The sequence below is a fragment of the Ranitomeya variabilis genome, chromosome 4 (genome assembly GCF_051348905.1).
Source record: "Ranitomeya variabilis isolate aRanVar5 chromosome 4, aRanVar5.hap1, whole genome shotgun sequence".
Classification (NCBI taxonomy): Eukaryota; Metazoa; Chordata; class Amphibia; order Anura; family Dendrobatidae; genus Ranitomeya; species Ranitomeya variabilis.
This window is the reverse complement of record NC_135235.1, coordinates 154,924,095-154,941,907: the sequence shown is the minus strand read 5'-3', so window position 1 is coordinate 154,941,907 and position 17,813 is coordinate 154,924,095. Positions and strand designations below refer to the sequence as shown.

The 17,813-nt window shown below is 44.0% G+C and overlaps 1 protein-coding gene across 3 annotated transcripts in view; it reads right to left on the bottom strand.

Moving 5' to 3' along the window:
* The window catches only part of PARG (poly(ADP-ribose) glycohydrolase), a 163,003-nt gene that overhangs the window by 119,615 nt on the left and 25,575 nt on the right, over nucleotides 1-17,813 (bottom strand). The window contains exon 3 of one of the 3 annotated variants that reach the window (XM_077259337.1): nucleotides 7,445-7,996. The exons of 1 other annotated variant lie outside the window; for it this stretch is intronic. In XM_077259337.1, the coding sequence (XP_077115452.1) occupies nucleotides 7,445-7,996 (552 nt within the window). Of the gene's footprint in view, nucleotides 1-523; nucleotides 640-7,444; nucleotides 7,997-17,813 lie in introns of all 3 variants that reach the window. One more of the 3 variants, XM_077259339.1, reaches the window with a different exon arrangement.

Here is a 17,813-nt window from a genome sequence, read left to right as displayed (position 1 = left end):
AAAAAAAAAAAAAAAGTAAAAATGGTAGCCAACCAGATTATTATAGATTAACACTTTTTTTGGTCTTCTAGCTCTATATAGCAGAAATCACGGACTCCTATGATCGCCATCCACAGGAGTACAGGGTCATGGCAACAGATCAGCATACCCCTGACATGTACCATCAGGGGAGGCTTACCTCCACCACATAAAAATAATAATAATAATAATAATAATAATAATAATAGGCTATTGAAACATTTCAAAAACTTTAAACTAATTTATACCTTCAACCTTAGCCACGTTCCAATATCATAAATGGCAAGGAAGAGGAGAATCTTGTAGTTTGCTGGGGCTGGTTTTAGTGTCAGTTTGCTTAGGGCAATGCTGACGTAGGAGGCTGTGATCCCCGTAAGGACAGGAATGATACTTTTCTACAGACGTCTGATTAATCCGCAACACAATCTGGCATTCATTCAAGCAAGTTAATGTAAGAAAAAACAAAAAGGAGGACAAGGAATGAAGCTCTCCGATTGTAACTTACTCGTCCTTGAAGGAACACTCAACTGTGTGAAAATCAAAATGTCTCTTCCAAATCCCACGTTTAACTCCAAGGGCGGCAAAGAATGCTAATCCACAGGGTGCAATGTACCTCCTCATCTGGTGAGGACACAATGCATACAAGTCACTGCAGAGAACATGTACAAAGACAAACCTAGCCAAAATGTTAACAAGCTCTGTTCTGGCACCACCCCAAGTGAGATTAGTAATTAGTAAATCTGCATCTGACTGATGTGATTGAAACATGGACCCCTGAAAAACACCCAGAATTGGAAAATTAGAGCATGTAAAGAGGTTTCAGTGTCTGGGTGTATGTGGCCAAACCGCGGATTTCCAAAAGGAAGACCCTTCCAAAAGTGCCAGCGGGCTTTTTTTTTTGTCATTTCTATCGTGCATTTTTTGGGCAACTTTAGCATCGTTTTAGGAACAGGGTTTTTATTTATGCTAACGTAATTCAACAATGAGGAAGCGCTTTCTGAGCTTTTCCATTGACTTGTGTTGTAAAGTAAAGCGTGTCTTTGGCGCAGTTAACACCTAAAGAATGGCCAAGTATCGGCTTTCAACTGCTTAGCACCTTTGAGTGTCTTAACTGCTACAAGTTTCCAAAGGCCTGAACTAAAGAACAACAAATGGTTTGTACACAGAAACACGGACGCTCATGGTGTTGAGCATCATCTGTGCACTTTTAGGAACATACTCCTTATCTTACATGAAAAAAAAACAATAGAAAGGATTCCACTTGGAGCTGTGCCGTCACTGCAGCGTCCACATCAAACACTGGGGGCAGTGGTGGAGCGGCCGCCCCCAGAGAGGCCGCCCCCAGAGAGGCCAGTGGGAATGGAAAGCTTTTATGTCAAAAACGCCAGAAAAAGGGACTGGGAAGGAAATAAAAAATAATTTTTTAAAAGCTCTCAGGCTGGTATTTAAAAGAAGTAATATCCCCCCAGGTCCTGTCCCATCACGTACACCCACACTGGTCACAAAACGCCCACTCTGCCAATCATTGGCGGCAGAGGTGACCTGGCTCAGACAGTGGTTGCATTCGCAGATATTTCCAGTCTTATGTGTAAAGAAGGGACCATAAAGTAGAGACTAGTCAAGAGGAGCAGCCATGAAAAGTGTATTTCTATTCCCTGGATAAGCCTTTTATCTAGCCTGAACACTGCTGGCACTTAGTGACTAGATTATTTGAGCACCCAGTGCCAGGTACGATTGCTAAAGGGGTTGTATCCCCCATCACTAAGGAGTGCTTGACCACATGTTGGTGCCCGCCTCAAACACTGTCTGCTACGCTCCCTCCCCAGTCCAGGCGCGAGTCTCCACCACTGCTCCCAGTGTCGGCTACTGTCTGCAGTGCTGATATCACGTAACAGAGCTGCAGACAATGACACTGGGAGCAACAGAAGAGACCCAGGGCAGACCCGAGGACGTTAAGTAAATCAGTGGTTTAAAAAAAACAAAAAAAAAAACAACAACTGGGGAATAGTGGTTTTCCAAAACCCCTTAAAGTGCAGCGGGCTCTATAATCTTCTTAAGGTGCAGGTCTGTGAATATTGAGTATTCCATTCACTGACAGCAAGCGGTGGCTCAAGGTGTGTAGTCACTTTTCTATTTAGAGCCGGACACCACTGATCTCATCCAGAAGTGCTGTGTACGTCAGTGTGGCTGGTGTTAGGCCCTTATACTGGGGACATCTGAACGTTCTAACAAAATAGGAAAAAAATACTGACGGTCATTTACACATATTTGTTAAGTCAATTAATGAAGATAAAAGTGCACATAAATCACAATATTCCCCACCATCAGAAGTCTACCTTCATTTACTGATAAGTAAAAATCATTACTGAGCTCAGAGGAACAATGGACGGCTGTGGACAGGACCTATCCTAAAGTCCTATTAAAGCACAAGAACGCCATACAGGGGAGTGCCAGGATCTGAGGAACAATAGACGGCTGTGGACAGGACCTATCCTAAAGTCCTATTAAAGCACAAGAACGCCATACAGCGGAGTGCCAGGATCTGAGGAATAATGGACGGCTGTGGACAGGACCTATCCTAATGTCCTATTAAAGCACAAGAACGCCATACAGCGGAGTGCCAGGATCTGAGGAACAATGGACGGCTGTGGACAGGACCTATCCTAAAGTCCTATTAAAGCACAAGAACGCCATACAGGGGAGTGCCAGGATCTGAGGAACAATGGACGGCTGTGGACAGGACCTATCCTAAAGTCCTATTAAAGCACAAGAACGCCATACAGGGGAGTGCCAGGATCTGAGGAACAATAGACGGCTGTGGACAGGACCTATCCTAAAGTCCTATTAAAGCACAAGAACGCCATACAGCGGAGTGCCAGGATCTGAGGAACAATAGACGGCTGTGGACAGGACCTATCCTAAAGTCCTATTAAAGCACAAGAACGCCATACAGCGGAGTGCCAGGATCTGAGGAACAATGGACGGCTGTGGACAGGACCTATCCTAAAGTCCTATTAAAGTACAAGAACGCCATACAGGGGAGTGCCAGGATCTGAGGAACAATGGACGGCTATGGGCAGGACCTATCCTAAAGTCCTAATAAAGCACGAGAACGCCATACAGGGGAGTGCCAGGATCTGAGTCCCCCTACATCCATCTACTGGAAAGCGCAGCTCCAGCTTTGGGGCACTGGCCATGGATTACATGGCTGTTCATGGATTTGGTCCATGTAATACCACATTTCTCTAGGAGCGGTTCCTGAAGCCTTGTCCTGTGACAGGCGGTGTCCTCGGGGAATGTTGAGCTGCTAGGCTCTGGTTTCTTCCCAACACACACCATCACTAAATCCCATCCGCTGTAGACAGCTACAGACCACATGCTGCAGAGACCAGGGCAGTGGGGGGGAAACATAGAGGGTTTTATTTTAAATCATTAAGTACATTGTGTGGAAATGATACTATTTGGAGGACTATGTGGGGGGCCACTATTCTGATTGGGAGGGTAGTTATACCGTGTGGAGAGTGGTTTCTGGGCCATTATACTGTAATGAGGGCCAGCATATCATGTGAAGGGCCATCATACTTTGCGCGGGGGTGGGGGAAGGGGACGGAGTACTGTACACTTATACTATGCATGTGTAGGGCACTGTGGAGGAATTCACTGTGGGGGGGTATCATTGTGTATGAAGGGCATCATGCCATGAAAGGGGTATCTAAGTGGGTGGATACAGTAAGAGGCTTCAATAGGGGCAAAATTACTTTTTAGGGTTGCAAAAGTTGTGAGATGTGACCTCCTATGACCCTGTCAATTTTTGTTGTTTTTTTTTTTTTGGGGGGGGGGGTGAGACACGTTAAGACTTCTGCTATGGTTTCTATGTAGTATGCAACTATGATCTATTCGATAAGCAAGTCTGGTATTATAGAAATCTCTGTACTGCACTGCAGCATGCATCAACACCATACAAGCAAACCAACTGGGTTCAACATATAATTTAGGAAATTGCCACAACGCGCATGTATTTAAAGTCAAAACCTGATAGAAAACAATAGTTTATTTTTAGCAATGCGCAAACGTGCTCAGATATCGTGTTATCGGATTATGCTCAGGTGTTATCGGAGGATCTCGGACGTGCTCGGATAATACGTTCAAGTCTCTGCAGCTGCATGATTTGTGGCTGTTAGAGATCCGCAGCACATACCCGGATTCTCTAATGAGCAGGCAAACCAGCATGTGTGGAGGCTGTCCAACAGCCGTGAATCACACAGCCGCAGGAAAGTGAACATATTATCAGAGCACGGCCAAAATACTCGTATAACACCCGACCATGATCGGATAACACTTATCAGAGCACTCTTTTTTTCATCACTATTGTTTTTTTTTTTTTTAGACATCTTCACATGTAGCGTTCTTGTATGTACAGCAGACTCACCATAGCTGACAAATGCCAGCTGTGTTACACAGCCATCATCTGCCTGTAGCTGCAGGGGCCAGATCCTGCCCTGACTGCTGCAGCCAATTCATTTAAATGCAGCCGTAAATCACACTCCGTGGTGCCATCTTGGTCTGCATGTGATTGCGCATCACACGAGAACGTCATCTTGTCTATATACTGCAACAGATTAGTATTTGCTGTATGTAGAAAAATTATTGTAACAGTGAGAGGGAATGAATGAATACAGGAGTTGGGGACAGGGAAGGGAGAGAAGCAGGTGAAGAAATAGACAAGTGTACATAATGCAAGAATCTTCATGTAGAATAACGCATAATGAATCAAAACCCAATTAGGGCACCCCCAAAGTGCAATCACCCCCAAAGTGCAATCACCCCCAAAGTGCAATCACATGTAGCTAAATAGACACCTGCCAAGGTCATGGTCAGCTAATCTGTCAGTGGGAGGACAAGGTTATGTAGTGTTTCCTCAATTAAATGGTCCTTGATAGGCAGAAACAAAAAGGCGGAAAAAAAAGGCAGAACAATGAGCAAAGAGGCACAGAATACTCTGCTGTCAGTACTGAGTAGAACAGAGTTTGAGAAAAGGGCTTTTTTTTCTTTTTTTTTCTTTTAATGGCGACAAATTCTTATGTAACTGGAGGGACCACTACATTGGCAATAATTTCAGTATTGAAAAACAAATTAGACATCCTAAGAAAATATTAATTATAGTAATTCTGCAGTTAAGAAACAAACACTAACCAAGACCGGTATCAGTGCCACACAAGGCTGGAAAGCTACGCAGGACCCACTGGGCTTATAGAGATCTGGGAAAGCAAACTCTAAGGTGTGTTCCCACGGTCAGTAAACGCTGCGGATTGGACGCTGCATACAGCGGCAGCGGCCAGATGTTACAGCATAGTGGATGGGATGTTATGAAACTCCATCTCCACTATGCGTGCAGGAACACCTCCGGCTTCCCTTGTGGCGACTGACATGCAGCGCGTCTTTCTAGACCGCGGCATGTCTATTTATCTTGTGGAGACGCTCAAGTCCCTTCAAAATAAATATCAGTCTATGTATAGGATGCGGTGATTCCGCACAGTTCAATGAACACATGCGGAATCACTGCGCGTACAAAAGCCCGGCAGAGCTTTAGACTGAGCGGACATGTGCTGCATCCAATTCGCTGCTAATACTGACCGTGGAAACATACCCTAAAGCCTCCATACTCCATTAAGTTTTAGTGAAATGACTTCCCGGCTGACAGCCATCTCCCATTCACTGGAAAGCTCAGCGGAGGGCACATATGTGCTGTCTCTACAAGAAAGTCACTGACGCAGGCTCATCTCCCACAGAACAAAGCAGTCAGCCAATGGAAGTCTGACAAGACGGATCCTTCAGTCAGCTAAATAAAATATTTTCACACTATGACCCCATATATAAATGAATCAAGAGGATTCTAGTGGTGATTTACACACACACACACACACACACACACACACACGTTTGCTACTTTAACAATATATATTGTCACTGCAATTCAAACACTGAGGAATATAGGAAGACGTCCATTTGTTTGGCAGGACCTTTTGCTCTGTTGCAGCCAGCATGGACGTGTAATATACAGTTGGCCATTTCTGTGAATGACGAGCGGGTGCATGTAACTTTCTCCAGCAACAGTAGCACATTAGGGCGCTTTGGTGATGACAGAGTGAGTGTTCCAACGTGCATCATTTTTTGGGCGTCCACACCTACTGCATGAATGCACACCCGAAAATGATCCATGAAAGAGCGTACGGTCACTCCGTCAGCACCATAGTTGTCTATTATGGCCTCCCTCTGACACTTGTGTTTTTAATAGATCGATACCTTAAAAAAAAAAAAATAAATAAAATACAATCGTCCCACACACACACACACACACACACACACATTAATATCCCCCATATGATAGGCCGAGAAAGCATTAATTACACAATTCGTTGTTTTAAAAATTTTTTTTAAAAAAAGTGTACAAATGTACATACATACACACATACATACATACATACATACATATATATTCTGAGGTACAGTTAGTGAAATAACCATGGCGCATTGTGCCTGTGTAGCGGTCGGTGGCACTGCTTTGGCTGGTGTTCACACATACGCAGTTTCTGCTCAGCAGGGGCCGGATTACACTTTGTTCCATTCAGTGACAAGAGATGGGGTTAGGTAAAAAGATTTGTGCTGCCCCAGAGCAGTGCTCACTTCTGTGCCCAGCATTTTGGGCTCATGACGTAGTGTGAAGCTCAGCCACTAGGCAGGAGACACCCAGGATGCCAGGTGGTGTGGCTGACATCTGGGCACCGGACCAGGGCAGCACCATTTTGTTAGTGCCCTCTGAGCAGCCCATAGATGGACTTGGGAACCACAGAGCCACAGTAAGCCTTCTATCTGGGTTGTAGTAATACTCGGGCAGACACACGGAGCCGGGCTTTTGTACTTACTGCGGTGATTTAGTAGGGCAGATCTATTTGGGATGGGTGCTCCTGCCAAGGTTCATTATCCTGCTTTGCACTGGACATTTATGTTACTGCTTTGCTGAGGAGATGTAACTGTTTTTTTTTTTTGCAGGGGCAACCATGTGCCTCCTGCTGAAATATTGAATTATTACGGCCCCAATCCTCCCACTCCTTACCAACTTTTGTGGGATCAATGTTCTGATAATGAATGAGAAGCCAGCCACTGACACATAGCAGCTGTGCACACGTGACCCCCAGAAACCCTCAATAGGTGGGTGTGCACAGGCCGTTACACAGGAAAACTAGAGTAATATGAGGATTATGGCGATATCTCAAACACTTTTTTGCCAACTCACCAAATTGCCCCCTTGTGCGTGACCTATCGTTTTAAAGATGCTTGTGTTCATAGGTTGGGTGGAACACATAATATTAGTGACACTCGTACACACGCAGATCAGACTATTAGTAGCAAGAACAGCGGGCTTTACCTCATACTGTCAGACTCTCTTTCTCTGGCAACATGTCCACCCAAGGTCGCAATTCTTTGGGTGGCTTTTTTCCGTTCATTTTCTTGTTTTTTGTTGGCTGCAACTACTGGATCCTCTTTCTCTTCACAACTCTCCGGTGGTTTCTCTCCCAGCCCATCACTATGGTTTACAGCTGACTCAGGGGATGCCGTCAAGTCAATCAAATCATCAACGCCAGCAGAGTCAGATTCACTTTCCTGGGCTCCGGACCCTTTGGCTTCACATGGTTTATGCTCTTCAGGGGTACTTACTGGGCTTCCACCTGGACTATCAATGGAAGGCTTGAGGCTAGAAGTCAGAGGGTCTTTTGGGGATTCAACATCCAAAATATTGAAGTCATTGTCATTTTCTGATGATCTTGGTTTGTCTTTCTTTGTTTGGTTGTTTAAGTTGTGATCCTTATGCGGAGGTCCTGAATTTCCCTCCAGATTATCGCTTTCTTCATAAACGCTCTTGCTCCCCTCTGCACTCATCTTTCTGGCTATATGGCTGTGACTGTGTTTATTAGGACACCTGCATAACAATAAAAGTTTCAATAAGCCCATAAAGGCAGCTCAACATAAGACAGAGAACCTCCTATCATACAGTGATGTAACAGAGACAGCCCTCCAAGTAATGGCCGACCATTAACGGACAACTAATGTATCATAATGTATGTTGTCAAACAGCAGCTTATGGCATTTATGATATAGCCACCGAACAATGAGATGGATGATAGGCGGCACAAGAAAGCTGCATTTAGAGTGTTTGCCCCTTCCGGATTTCTAATTTTTATGCACGTTTGTCACACTGTCTAGTATTTACATTTGTTTGGTGATCTGAAACATTTCAAAGATAACACAAGTAAACACAAAATGCAATTTTTAAATGAAGGTCTTTATTACGAAGGGAAAACAATCCAAACCTACATAACACTGAAAACGTGATTGTGCCCCCACTTAATTTGTTTAAACTGTGGTTAATCACATATTTGGGAAGAGGAGTTCAAATTCCTTAGCCACACCCAGGCCTGACAGCTGCAACACCTGTTCTCAATAAAGAAATCAATTAAATAGGACTTGCCTGACAAAAGTGAAGTAGACCAAAAGATTCTCAAAAGCTAACATGCCACATTCCAAAGAAATTCTGGAACAAATTAGAAACAAAGTAACTGAGATCTATTAGTCTGTAAACAGGTTATAAAGCCACTTCAAATCCACTGGGACATCAGCAAACCACAGTGAGAGCCATTATCCACAAATGCGAAAACATGGAACAGTGGTGAACCTTCCCAGGAGTGTCTCGCTGACCAAAATAACCCCAATAGCGCAGCGACAACTCATCCAAGAAGTCACAAGAGGCCCCATAGCAACATCCAAAGAACTGCAGGCCTCACTTGCCTCAGTGAAATTCAGTGTTCATGACTCCACTATAAGAAAGACTGCGCAAAAAAAGACCTGCATGGCAGAGTTCCAAGATGAAAACTACTGTTGAGAAATAAGAACATAAAAAAGCTTGTCTCAGTTTTGCCAGATAACATCTTAATGATCCCCAAGACTTTTGGGACTTTCATTGACTGATGAGACAAAAGTTTAACTTTTTCTAAGGTGTATGTCCCATTACATCTGGCGTAGAAGTAACACAAGCATTTCAGAAAAGGAACATCATACCAACAGTAAAATATGGTGGTGGTGGTGTGATAATCTGAGGCTGTTTGGCAGCTTCTGGACTTGGAAGACTTGCTGTGCTAAATGGAACCATTAATTCTGCCGTCTACCAAAAAATCCTGAAGGAGAATGTGTAGTCATTCGTTTGTGACTTCAAGCTGAAGAACAAGTGGGTTATGAAGCAGGACAATGATCCAAAACCAGCAAGTCCACCTCTGAATGGCTTAAGAAAAACAAAATGAAATCTTTGGAGTGGCCTAGTCAAAGTCCTGACCTTAAAGTGAACGTCAGCAGGATTGTGTTGAGTAACCTACAGGCAGTGTCAGGTTGGCACCGTTCTACTGATTAAAATGATATCTTGGATGATGAAATCAGTGTTGTGGTTGTTGTTTAACCTTTATTTTCAGTTATTGAGATTCCCTAACTAAGTTTAGTTTTCTGGATTGCCTCAAACCTTTCCGACCGCACGTTTAGCGTTTAGAACTCCCACACTACCTCCTCATCCCGTCCTCTCTCTGTTGGGGAGTCCCTCAAGGCTCTGTCCTAGGACCCCTACTTTTTTCCCCATCTATACCCTTGGCCTAGGACAACTCAAAGTCCCATGGATTCCAGTAACACCTGTATACGGACAACACTAAGATCTACCTCTCTGGCCCAGATGTCACCTCTCTGCTGTCCAGAATCCCGGAGTGTCTATCAGCCATATCCTCCTTCACCTCTCGCTTCCTATAACTCAATGTCGACAAAACCAAACTCATCATCTTTCCCCCATCTTGCGTATCCCCCCTACCTGATCTATCTATTATGGTAAACGACATCACGCTCTCTCCCGCACCTGAAATCCGCTGTCTTGGGGTAACACTCGACTCTGCCCTGTCCTTCAAACCGCACGTCCAAATTCTTGCCACCTCCAACTCAAAAATATTGCCAGAATCCGTACCTTCCTCAGCCCACAATCTACCAAAACTCTCCCGCCTCGATTACTGCCACACCCTCCTCTGTGGCCTCCCCGCTAACTCTCTTGCACCACTCCAGTCAGTCCTCAACTCTGCTGCCCGCCTAATCCACCTCTCTCCTCGCTACTCCCCTGCTTCTCCCCTCTGCAAATCCCTCCACTGGCTCCCAATTCCCCAAACGAATCCAGTTCAAACTACTAACAGTGATCTACAAAGCCATCCACAACCTGTCCCCTCCCTATATCTCTGAACTAATCTCCCAATATCTTCCCTCACGTAATCTCCGATCCTCCCAAGACCTCCTACTCTCCTCCACACTTATTCGTTCCTCACACAATCGCCTCCAAGATTTTTCCTGAATATCCCCCATCCTCTGGAATTCCATGTCTCAACACGTCCGATTATCCACCACCCTCAGATCCTTCAGACGGAACCTGAAAACCCATCTCTTCAGGAAAGCCTACAATAACCGAGCCGCCACCTCACCACCACCAGAGCCGCCGCCTCACCCCTACCTTCTGTCTCTTCCCCATTATCCCATAGAAAATAAGTCCGCAAGGACAGGGTCCTCTCCCCTCTGTACCAGTGTGTCACTGTAAACCTGTTTACTGTAAACGATATCTATAACCCTGTATGTAACCCCTTTCTCATGTACAGCACCATGGAATTAATGGTGCTATATAAATAAATAATAATAATAATAATAATTATTATTATGTTCTTAACATCACTTTCCTTTTTTGCTTTACGATATTAAATTCTTCAAAATGGTGCACACTAGTCATGAATTAGGCAGTCAAAATATTCCTGCCTTGAACTATTTTTGTTTTCCGAGAGAACCTACAAAAATACTTCCATAGAAAGCATTTATATTAAAGCAAAAAATCTTTCTTTCAACATATAAAAACAGGTATAGGTATAAAAACAGTTAACAAAAGAGATATATTGCATACTGGTACATAAATAGAATACATGCATTTTATGTGAAATGATCAATACATTATAATTACATTGATGCATGCGGAAAGCAGACACATGCATATATACATAATTTATACTCTCCAAAAAAGGACAATATTGCCACCTAGTGGTGTTTAGGAGGTATAAATTTCAATACAAAGAGGATATATAAGTGCACAGCTATCAGTGTGTTGGAAAATCTATAGGTTAGTCCAGATGTCCCGGGGAAGTGCCAGTGCTCCCATAAAAAGTATAAAGTGCAAATGCATAGAGTACATACAGCTCTGGCAAAAAATAATAGAACACTGCAAAATTTTCAGTTTGTCTGATTTTTCTCTTTATAGGTATATTTTTGAGTAAAATGTAAATTGTTTTATTCTATAAAACTTCTGACAACATGTCTCCAAAGTTCCAAGCAATAAATTTTGTATTTATTTTCTGAAAATGAGAAATGGTCAAAATAAAAAAACAAAACAAAAAAAAAACAGTGCTTACAGACCTCAAATAATGCAAAAAAGACAAGTTCATAATCATTTAGAAACAACAATACTAATGTTTTAACGCAGGAAGAGCTCAGAAATCAATATTTTGTGGACGAACCATGATTTTAAATCCCAGCTTTCATACGTCTTGCCATGCTTTCCACCAGTCTTTCACACTGCTTTTGGGTGACCGGTAACCTTATGCCACTCCTGGTACAACAATTTAAGCAGTTCTTTGTTTGATGGCTTGTGACTATCCATCTTCCTCTTGATTACATTCCAGAGGTTTTCACAGGGGTTCAGGTCTGGTGAATGGGCTGGCCATAACAGGGATTTGATGTGGTGTTCCTTCTTCTACACCTTGATTGACCTAGCTGTCTGGCATAGCGCATTGTCCTGCTGGAAAAACCAGTCCTCAGAGTTGGGGAACATTGCCTGAGCAGAAGGAATCAACTGTTTTTCCAGGATAACCTTGTATGCGGCTTGATTCATACGTCCTTCGCAAAGAACAACCTGCCCAATTCAGCCTTGCTGAAGCATCCCCAGATCAACACCTGGTCGTCTAATGGTTAGATGGAGACCTGGAGAGGCGTACAAGCCACAGTTTCTTCTTCCACTAAATTTCACAGGGGGTGCATCGGTGATTATCTGGGGATGCTTCAGCAAGGCTGGAATTGGGCAGGTTGTTCTTTGTGAAGGACATATGAATCAAGCCGCATACAAGGTTATCCTGGAAAACAGTTGGTTCCTTCTGCTCAGGCAATGTTCCCCAACTCTGAGGACTGTTTTTTCCAGCAGGACAATGCGCTATGCCACACAGCTAGGTCAATCAAGGTGTGGATGAAGGACCACCACATCAATTCCCTGTCATGGGCAGCCCAATCTCCAGACCTGAACCCCATTGAAAACCTCTGGAATGTTATCAAGACGAAGATGGATAGTCACAAGCCATCAAACAAAGAACTGCTTACATTTTTGTACCAGGAGTGGCATAAGGTCACCCAGAAGCATCATGAAAGACTGGTGGAAAGCATGCCAAGACGCATGAAAGCTGTCATTAAAAATCATGGTTATTCTACAAAATATTGATTTCTGAACTCTTCCCGAGTTCCTGGAATGCGGCGATAGTGTTCGATCGCAGTATTTCGGGGGTTAAAGTGCCAGGAGTGGTAACCACTCCTGGCACCTAGTGCTGGGTGTCAGCTGTCAGAATCAGCTAACACCCGGCGGCATTCGAAGCACCACCCCCCCCCCCCCCCCCGGGCAATTGCTCAGACGTAATATTCCATCCATGGTCAAATAGGCCCAGGACACAGGGACAGAATATTACTTCTTAAGTCAGAAAGCGGTTAAAACCTCATGGCTGTTGAAAATGCGGATTTAAAAATATCAGAAAAAGACGCAAATGTAGGTTTGCTGCTATAGAGAAAGGAAGCACCATTAATCCATTAGCACGCTATGGCATGTATAACCCCAGTAGTTCTTTCCGGATGTATGGCCAATCTATAAGCCAAGCACAGCTAGTGCCATTGTACATGCAGGATCAGCACCAGGCGTCCACCAAGACCACATGTTCAGTATTTGGTCAGTATTTTACATCAGTATATGCAAGCCAAAACAGAGAGCGGAATTATCAGAGAAAAAGTAGAATAGAAACACGTCACCACTTCTGGATTTTCTACTCACTCACTGTTTTGGCTTAGAAATACGAAGGTTAAAAAAAAACTCAAATACTGAACGTGCGCACGTGGCCCAATACCTACAGTTAGACTCTTGGCAAGAATGGAATATGACAGTAATTAATCCAGTTGGAGAATGCCATAAATAAAACTAAAGAAGAAATAGCATAATTGCTACACAATATATTATATAGTGTCTGCATGCCATATAAGACAGACCTGGACAAACTATGGCCCATGGGCCACATCCAGCCATCTGGCTATTCCTGTCTGGCCCGTGGACAAGGAAAATAAAAGGGCCGCACTCCCCACCTCTGTCAGACATCTGCCTCGGGATGCAGATGCATGTAATGATGGAGGAGGGAGCCCGGGAACCTGTCACCATTTAGCCTGAGCGACTGAGCGGCTCGGCACTAAATCGTGCCTGCTGCGAGGCCTCAGGCCGGGTTCACATTAGCGTATACCTGCGTAGCGATCCGCATGCGTCTTGCATACATACAGGGGTTGGACAAAATAATGGAAACACCTAACGTTTTGGCATCATAATCTTCAAACGTGTGATAAACATGCAAACCGTGACATATGGTAATGTTTTGTAGCTGTTTCTTTCTGTTATGTGATATGTGTATGTAAATTAACTGTTTGTTTTGCATAACTGCAAGAACATTGATGAGAATCTGATACCAATGGCAGACCTCGGATTTTCAAAGAGGCCAAATTGTTGGTGCTCGTATGGCAGGCGCTAGTGTAACCGAAAGTGCCCGAATGCTTGGCGTGTCAAGAGGTACTGTCTCCAAAGTAATGACCGCGTTTAAAAGAGAAGGAAAAATGTCCGCAGCAAAGCACAGGTCCGGCCGAAAGTCAAAGTTGACAGAGAGACCTTCGGACTCTAAAGCGGATTGTGAGAGAGGATCGCAAGACCACGGCTCCGAAAATCACTGCTGAGCTCAATGAACACCTACAGAACCCAGTTTCCACGAAAACTGTTCGTCGGGAGCTGCACAAATCTGGATTCCGCGGAAGAGCTGCAATTAGAAAACCACTGCTCTCAATGACAAGTGTTTCCAAGTGTTTAGAGTGGTGTAGAAACCTCCAGAATTGGTCCCTCGAGCAGTGGAAACATGTGATATTCTCAGACGAATCATCGTTTACCCCATTTCCGACCTCCGACCAAGTGTACGTTTGGAGACAGCAGAAAGAAGCATTCCATCCAGAGTGCCTTCTCCCAACCATAAAACATGGCGGAGGTTCTGTGATGATCTGGGGTGCTATTTCGTGCAGATCTGCCAGGCCAATGATATCCCTTCATGGAAGAATTAACAGCCGAGATTATTTAGGCATTTTGGGCGACCAAGTGCATCCAATGGTTCAAGCACTGTTCCTGGAGGGGAACGACATCTTTCTGGATGATAATGCACCAATTCATACAGCTAGAATCGTTAAAGCATAGCACAAGGAACATTCTAATGAAGTTCAGCATCTCATCTAGGCCCCACAATCCTCAGACCTCAACATTATTGAGCATTTATGGTCGATTTTAGAGATTCAAGTTAGACGTCGATTTCCGCCGCCATCGTTGCTCAAAGAACTGGAGGGTGTTTTAACTGGAGAATGGGCTAAAATTCCTTTGGAAACAATTCACACCTTGTATGAATCCATACCTCGGAGAATTGAGGCTGTAATCGCCACCAAAGGTGGACCTACACCATATTAAACTAACTTTTTGTTTCCAGGTGTTTCCATTATTTTGTCCAACCCCTGGATATTTAACAATGTGTTTGCATCAGTTCGTTTGCGTTAAGCATGTGTCGTTTCGTGGTGTGTGGCAAACGCAATATGTTGGATTTTTTGAGGCGTCAAATATGCGCAGGCTTGCACATGCGGATGAGTGTGTCAAAACAACGCATTACTGTCTATGGGAACGCATTGGTACGCTAGGACATGCATATGCATGCGTTCAATACGCATGCATACTTTAGACTACGCATGTCCAGGAAATGATTTCACCGCCTCCACCATGCACATAAACAACACAAACGCATTTCAAATATTTTTTTTTTTTTGTGTCATGCGTAAGATGATGCGTAGTAAAAAACGCAGCGTAAGCAAGCATCTGCATGCGTTTTGGTATGCGTTTGCAAATGCAGATGATACGCTGCGCACAGATACGCTAATGTGTACTTAGCCTCAGTGTGCAGAGCAAAGACCATCAGCGCGCCGAGGGAGCGGGGAGTACTGTTTGTTTTAACCCCCTTCAAGACCTTGCCCTTTTTCAGTTTTGCGTTTTCGCTCCCCTCCCTCCCAGAGCCATAACGTTTTTATTTTTCCATTAATATGGTCATGTGAGGGCTTATTTTTTGCGGGACAAGTTATACTTTTGAACGACACCATTGGTTTTACCATGTTGTGTACTAGAAATCGTGAAAAAAAAAAATTCCAAGTGCGATGAAATTGCAAAAAAAGTGCAATCCCACACTTGTTTTTTTGTTTGGCTTTTTTGCTAGGTTCACTAAATGCTAAAACTGACCTGCCATTATAATTCTCCAGCTCGTTATGAGTTCATAGACACCTAACATGTCTAGGTTGTGTTTTGTCCAAGTGGTAAAAAAAAAAAAAAGTTGCGCCATTTTCCGATACCCGTAGCGTCTCCATTTTTCATGATCTGGGGTCGGGTGAGGGCTTATTTTTTGCGTGCCGATCTAACGTTTTTAATGATACCATTTTGGTGCAGATACGTTCTTTTGATCGCCCGTTATTACATTTTAATGCAATGTCATGGCGACAGGTTAATCCTTTTTTTTTTTTTATTGATAGATCGGGCAATTCTGAACGCGGAGACACCAAATATGTGTAGGTTTGATTTTTTTTATCATTTAATTTTGAATGGGGCGATTTAAACTTTTATATTTTTTTTCAAACTTTTTTTTTTTTTTTTTTTTTTACTTTTGCCATGCTTCATTAGCCTACATGGGAGGCTAGAAGCTGGCACAACTCGATCGGCTCTGCTACATAGGAGCGAAGCTCAGATTGCTCCTATGTAGCTGTATTCCTGCATTGCTATGAGCGCCGACCACAGGGTGGCGATCACAGCAATGCGGCATCAACCACCTTAGAGGTCTCAAGGAGACCTCAGGTTGTCATGCCGACGCATCGCTGACCCCCCAATAATGTGACAGGGGTCAGTGATGCACTCATTTCCGGCCCAATGGCGTTTGACGGCAGCATTTAACTAGTTCACTAGTGTAGTTAATAGCACCGGGTGAATCGTGATGTCACCCGCCGCTATTGCGGGCACATGTCAACTGTTCAAAACAGCTGACATGTCCAGGCTTTGGTGCGGGCTCATCGTCTGAGCACGCATCAAAGCAGGGGATCTGACCTCCACTGTACTAGTACGGCAGAGGTCGTGAATGTCATACACTTGTGGGGGGGGGGGGATATCACACCGTTTGGGGGAACCATTCTGTGTAAGGGTGTATGAAAGGTCATACTGTGTGTAGGGTATCATATTGCATGGGTGCCATCATTCATTTGTGGGAGCCATCATACTGTACGCGGAGCAGTGGGATCTAGTATGCTCCATGGGGAGCTCTGGTGCCATCATACTGTGTGTGGGAGACTTGGGGACATCATACAGTTTTTGGGAGAGCTGGTCAACATAGTACCAGGGCTGAATAGCAGGAGCAGAATGATTTACTAATTTTTATAGTAAAAGAACAAAACTAAATTCCTAATGGTTTTTAACAGCACAATAATAAGCAATAAAATAAAATACTAATACAAATAACCAACCAGGGGGAAGACGGCACATCCAAGGTAAATAAAAGTCAATAATTCTTAATCTACCATGACTTAGGCTATGTTCACACGCTGCGGATTTTGCTGCGGATCTGCAGCTGCGGGTCCGCAGCAGTTCCCCATGCATTTACAGTACAATGTAAACCTATGGGAAACGCAATCCGCAGTGCCCATGCTGCGGAAAAAAACGCGCGGAAACGCAGCGGTTTATATTCCGCAGCATGTCAATTCTTTGTGCGGATTCCGCTGCAGTTTACACCTGCTCCTCAATAGGAATCCGCAGGTGTAAAACCGCAGTGGAATCCACACTAATTCCGCAGGTAAAACGCAGTGCCTTTTACCTGCAGATGTCACAAATCCGCTGCAAAAAAATCTGCAGAGCTCGAAAATGCGTGTGCACATACCCTAAGGGCCAGAAACGTGCCGGTTTTAAACCCATTGTTTGTCGTTTTAATGGATACAGATTAAAGACTGACTGACTTATTTAGCTTGGATATGCCATCTCTTCCGTCTTTCCCCTGGCTCGTCATTGCTGCGCTGCACCAGGCTCAGACATGGCAGCCTTCGGTCCCATCCTCCTGACTGCATTTGAACTAGAATGATCAAGCTCTTTCACCCATTTTTATTTTGTAAGAAAAATAACGTTAATGCACAGAATTAATTTCAAAGTATTGGTTTGGCACTAAACAGTCATGGTCTCTCATGTGACTTTCAGTAAGATTGATCGCCCACCCCGATATAAAGGAAACTTGTGTGATGTCTCAGACAAAACCAGTAGCACCACTCATGCCAAGAAGTATTACATTTCT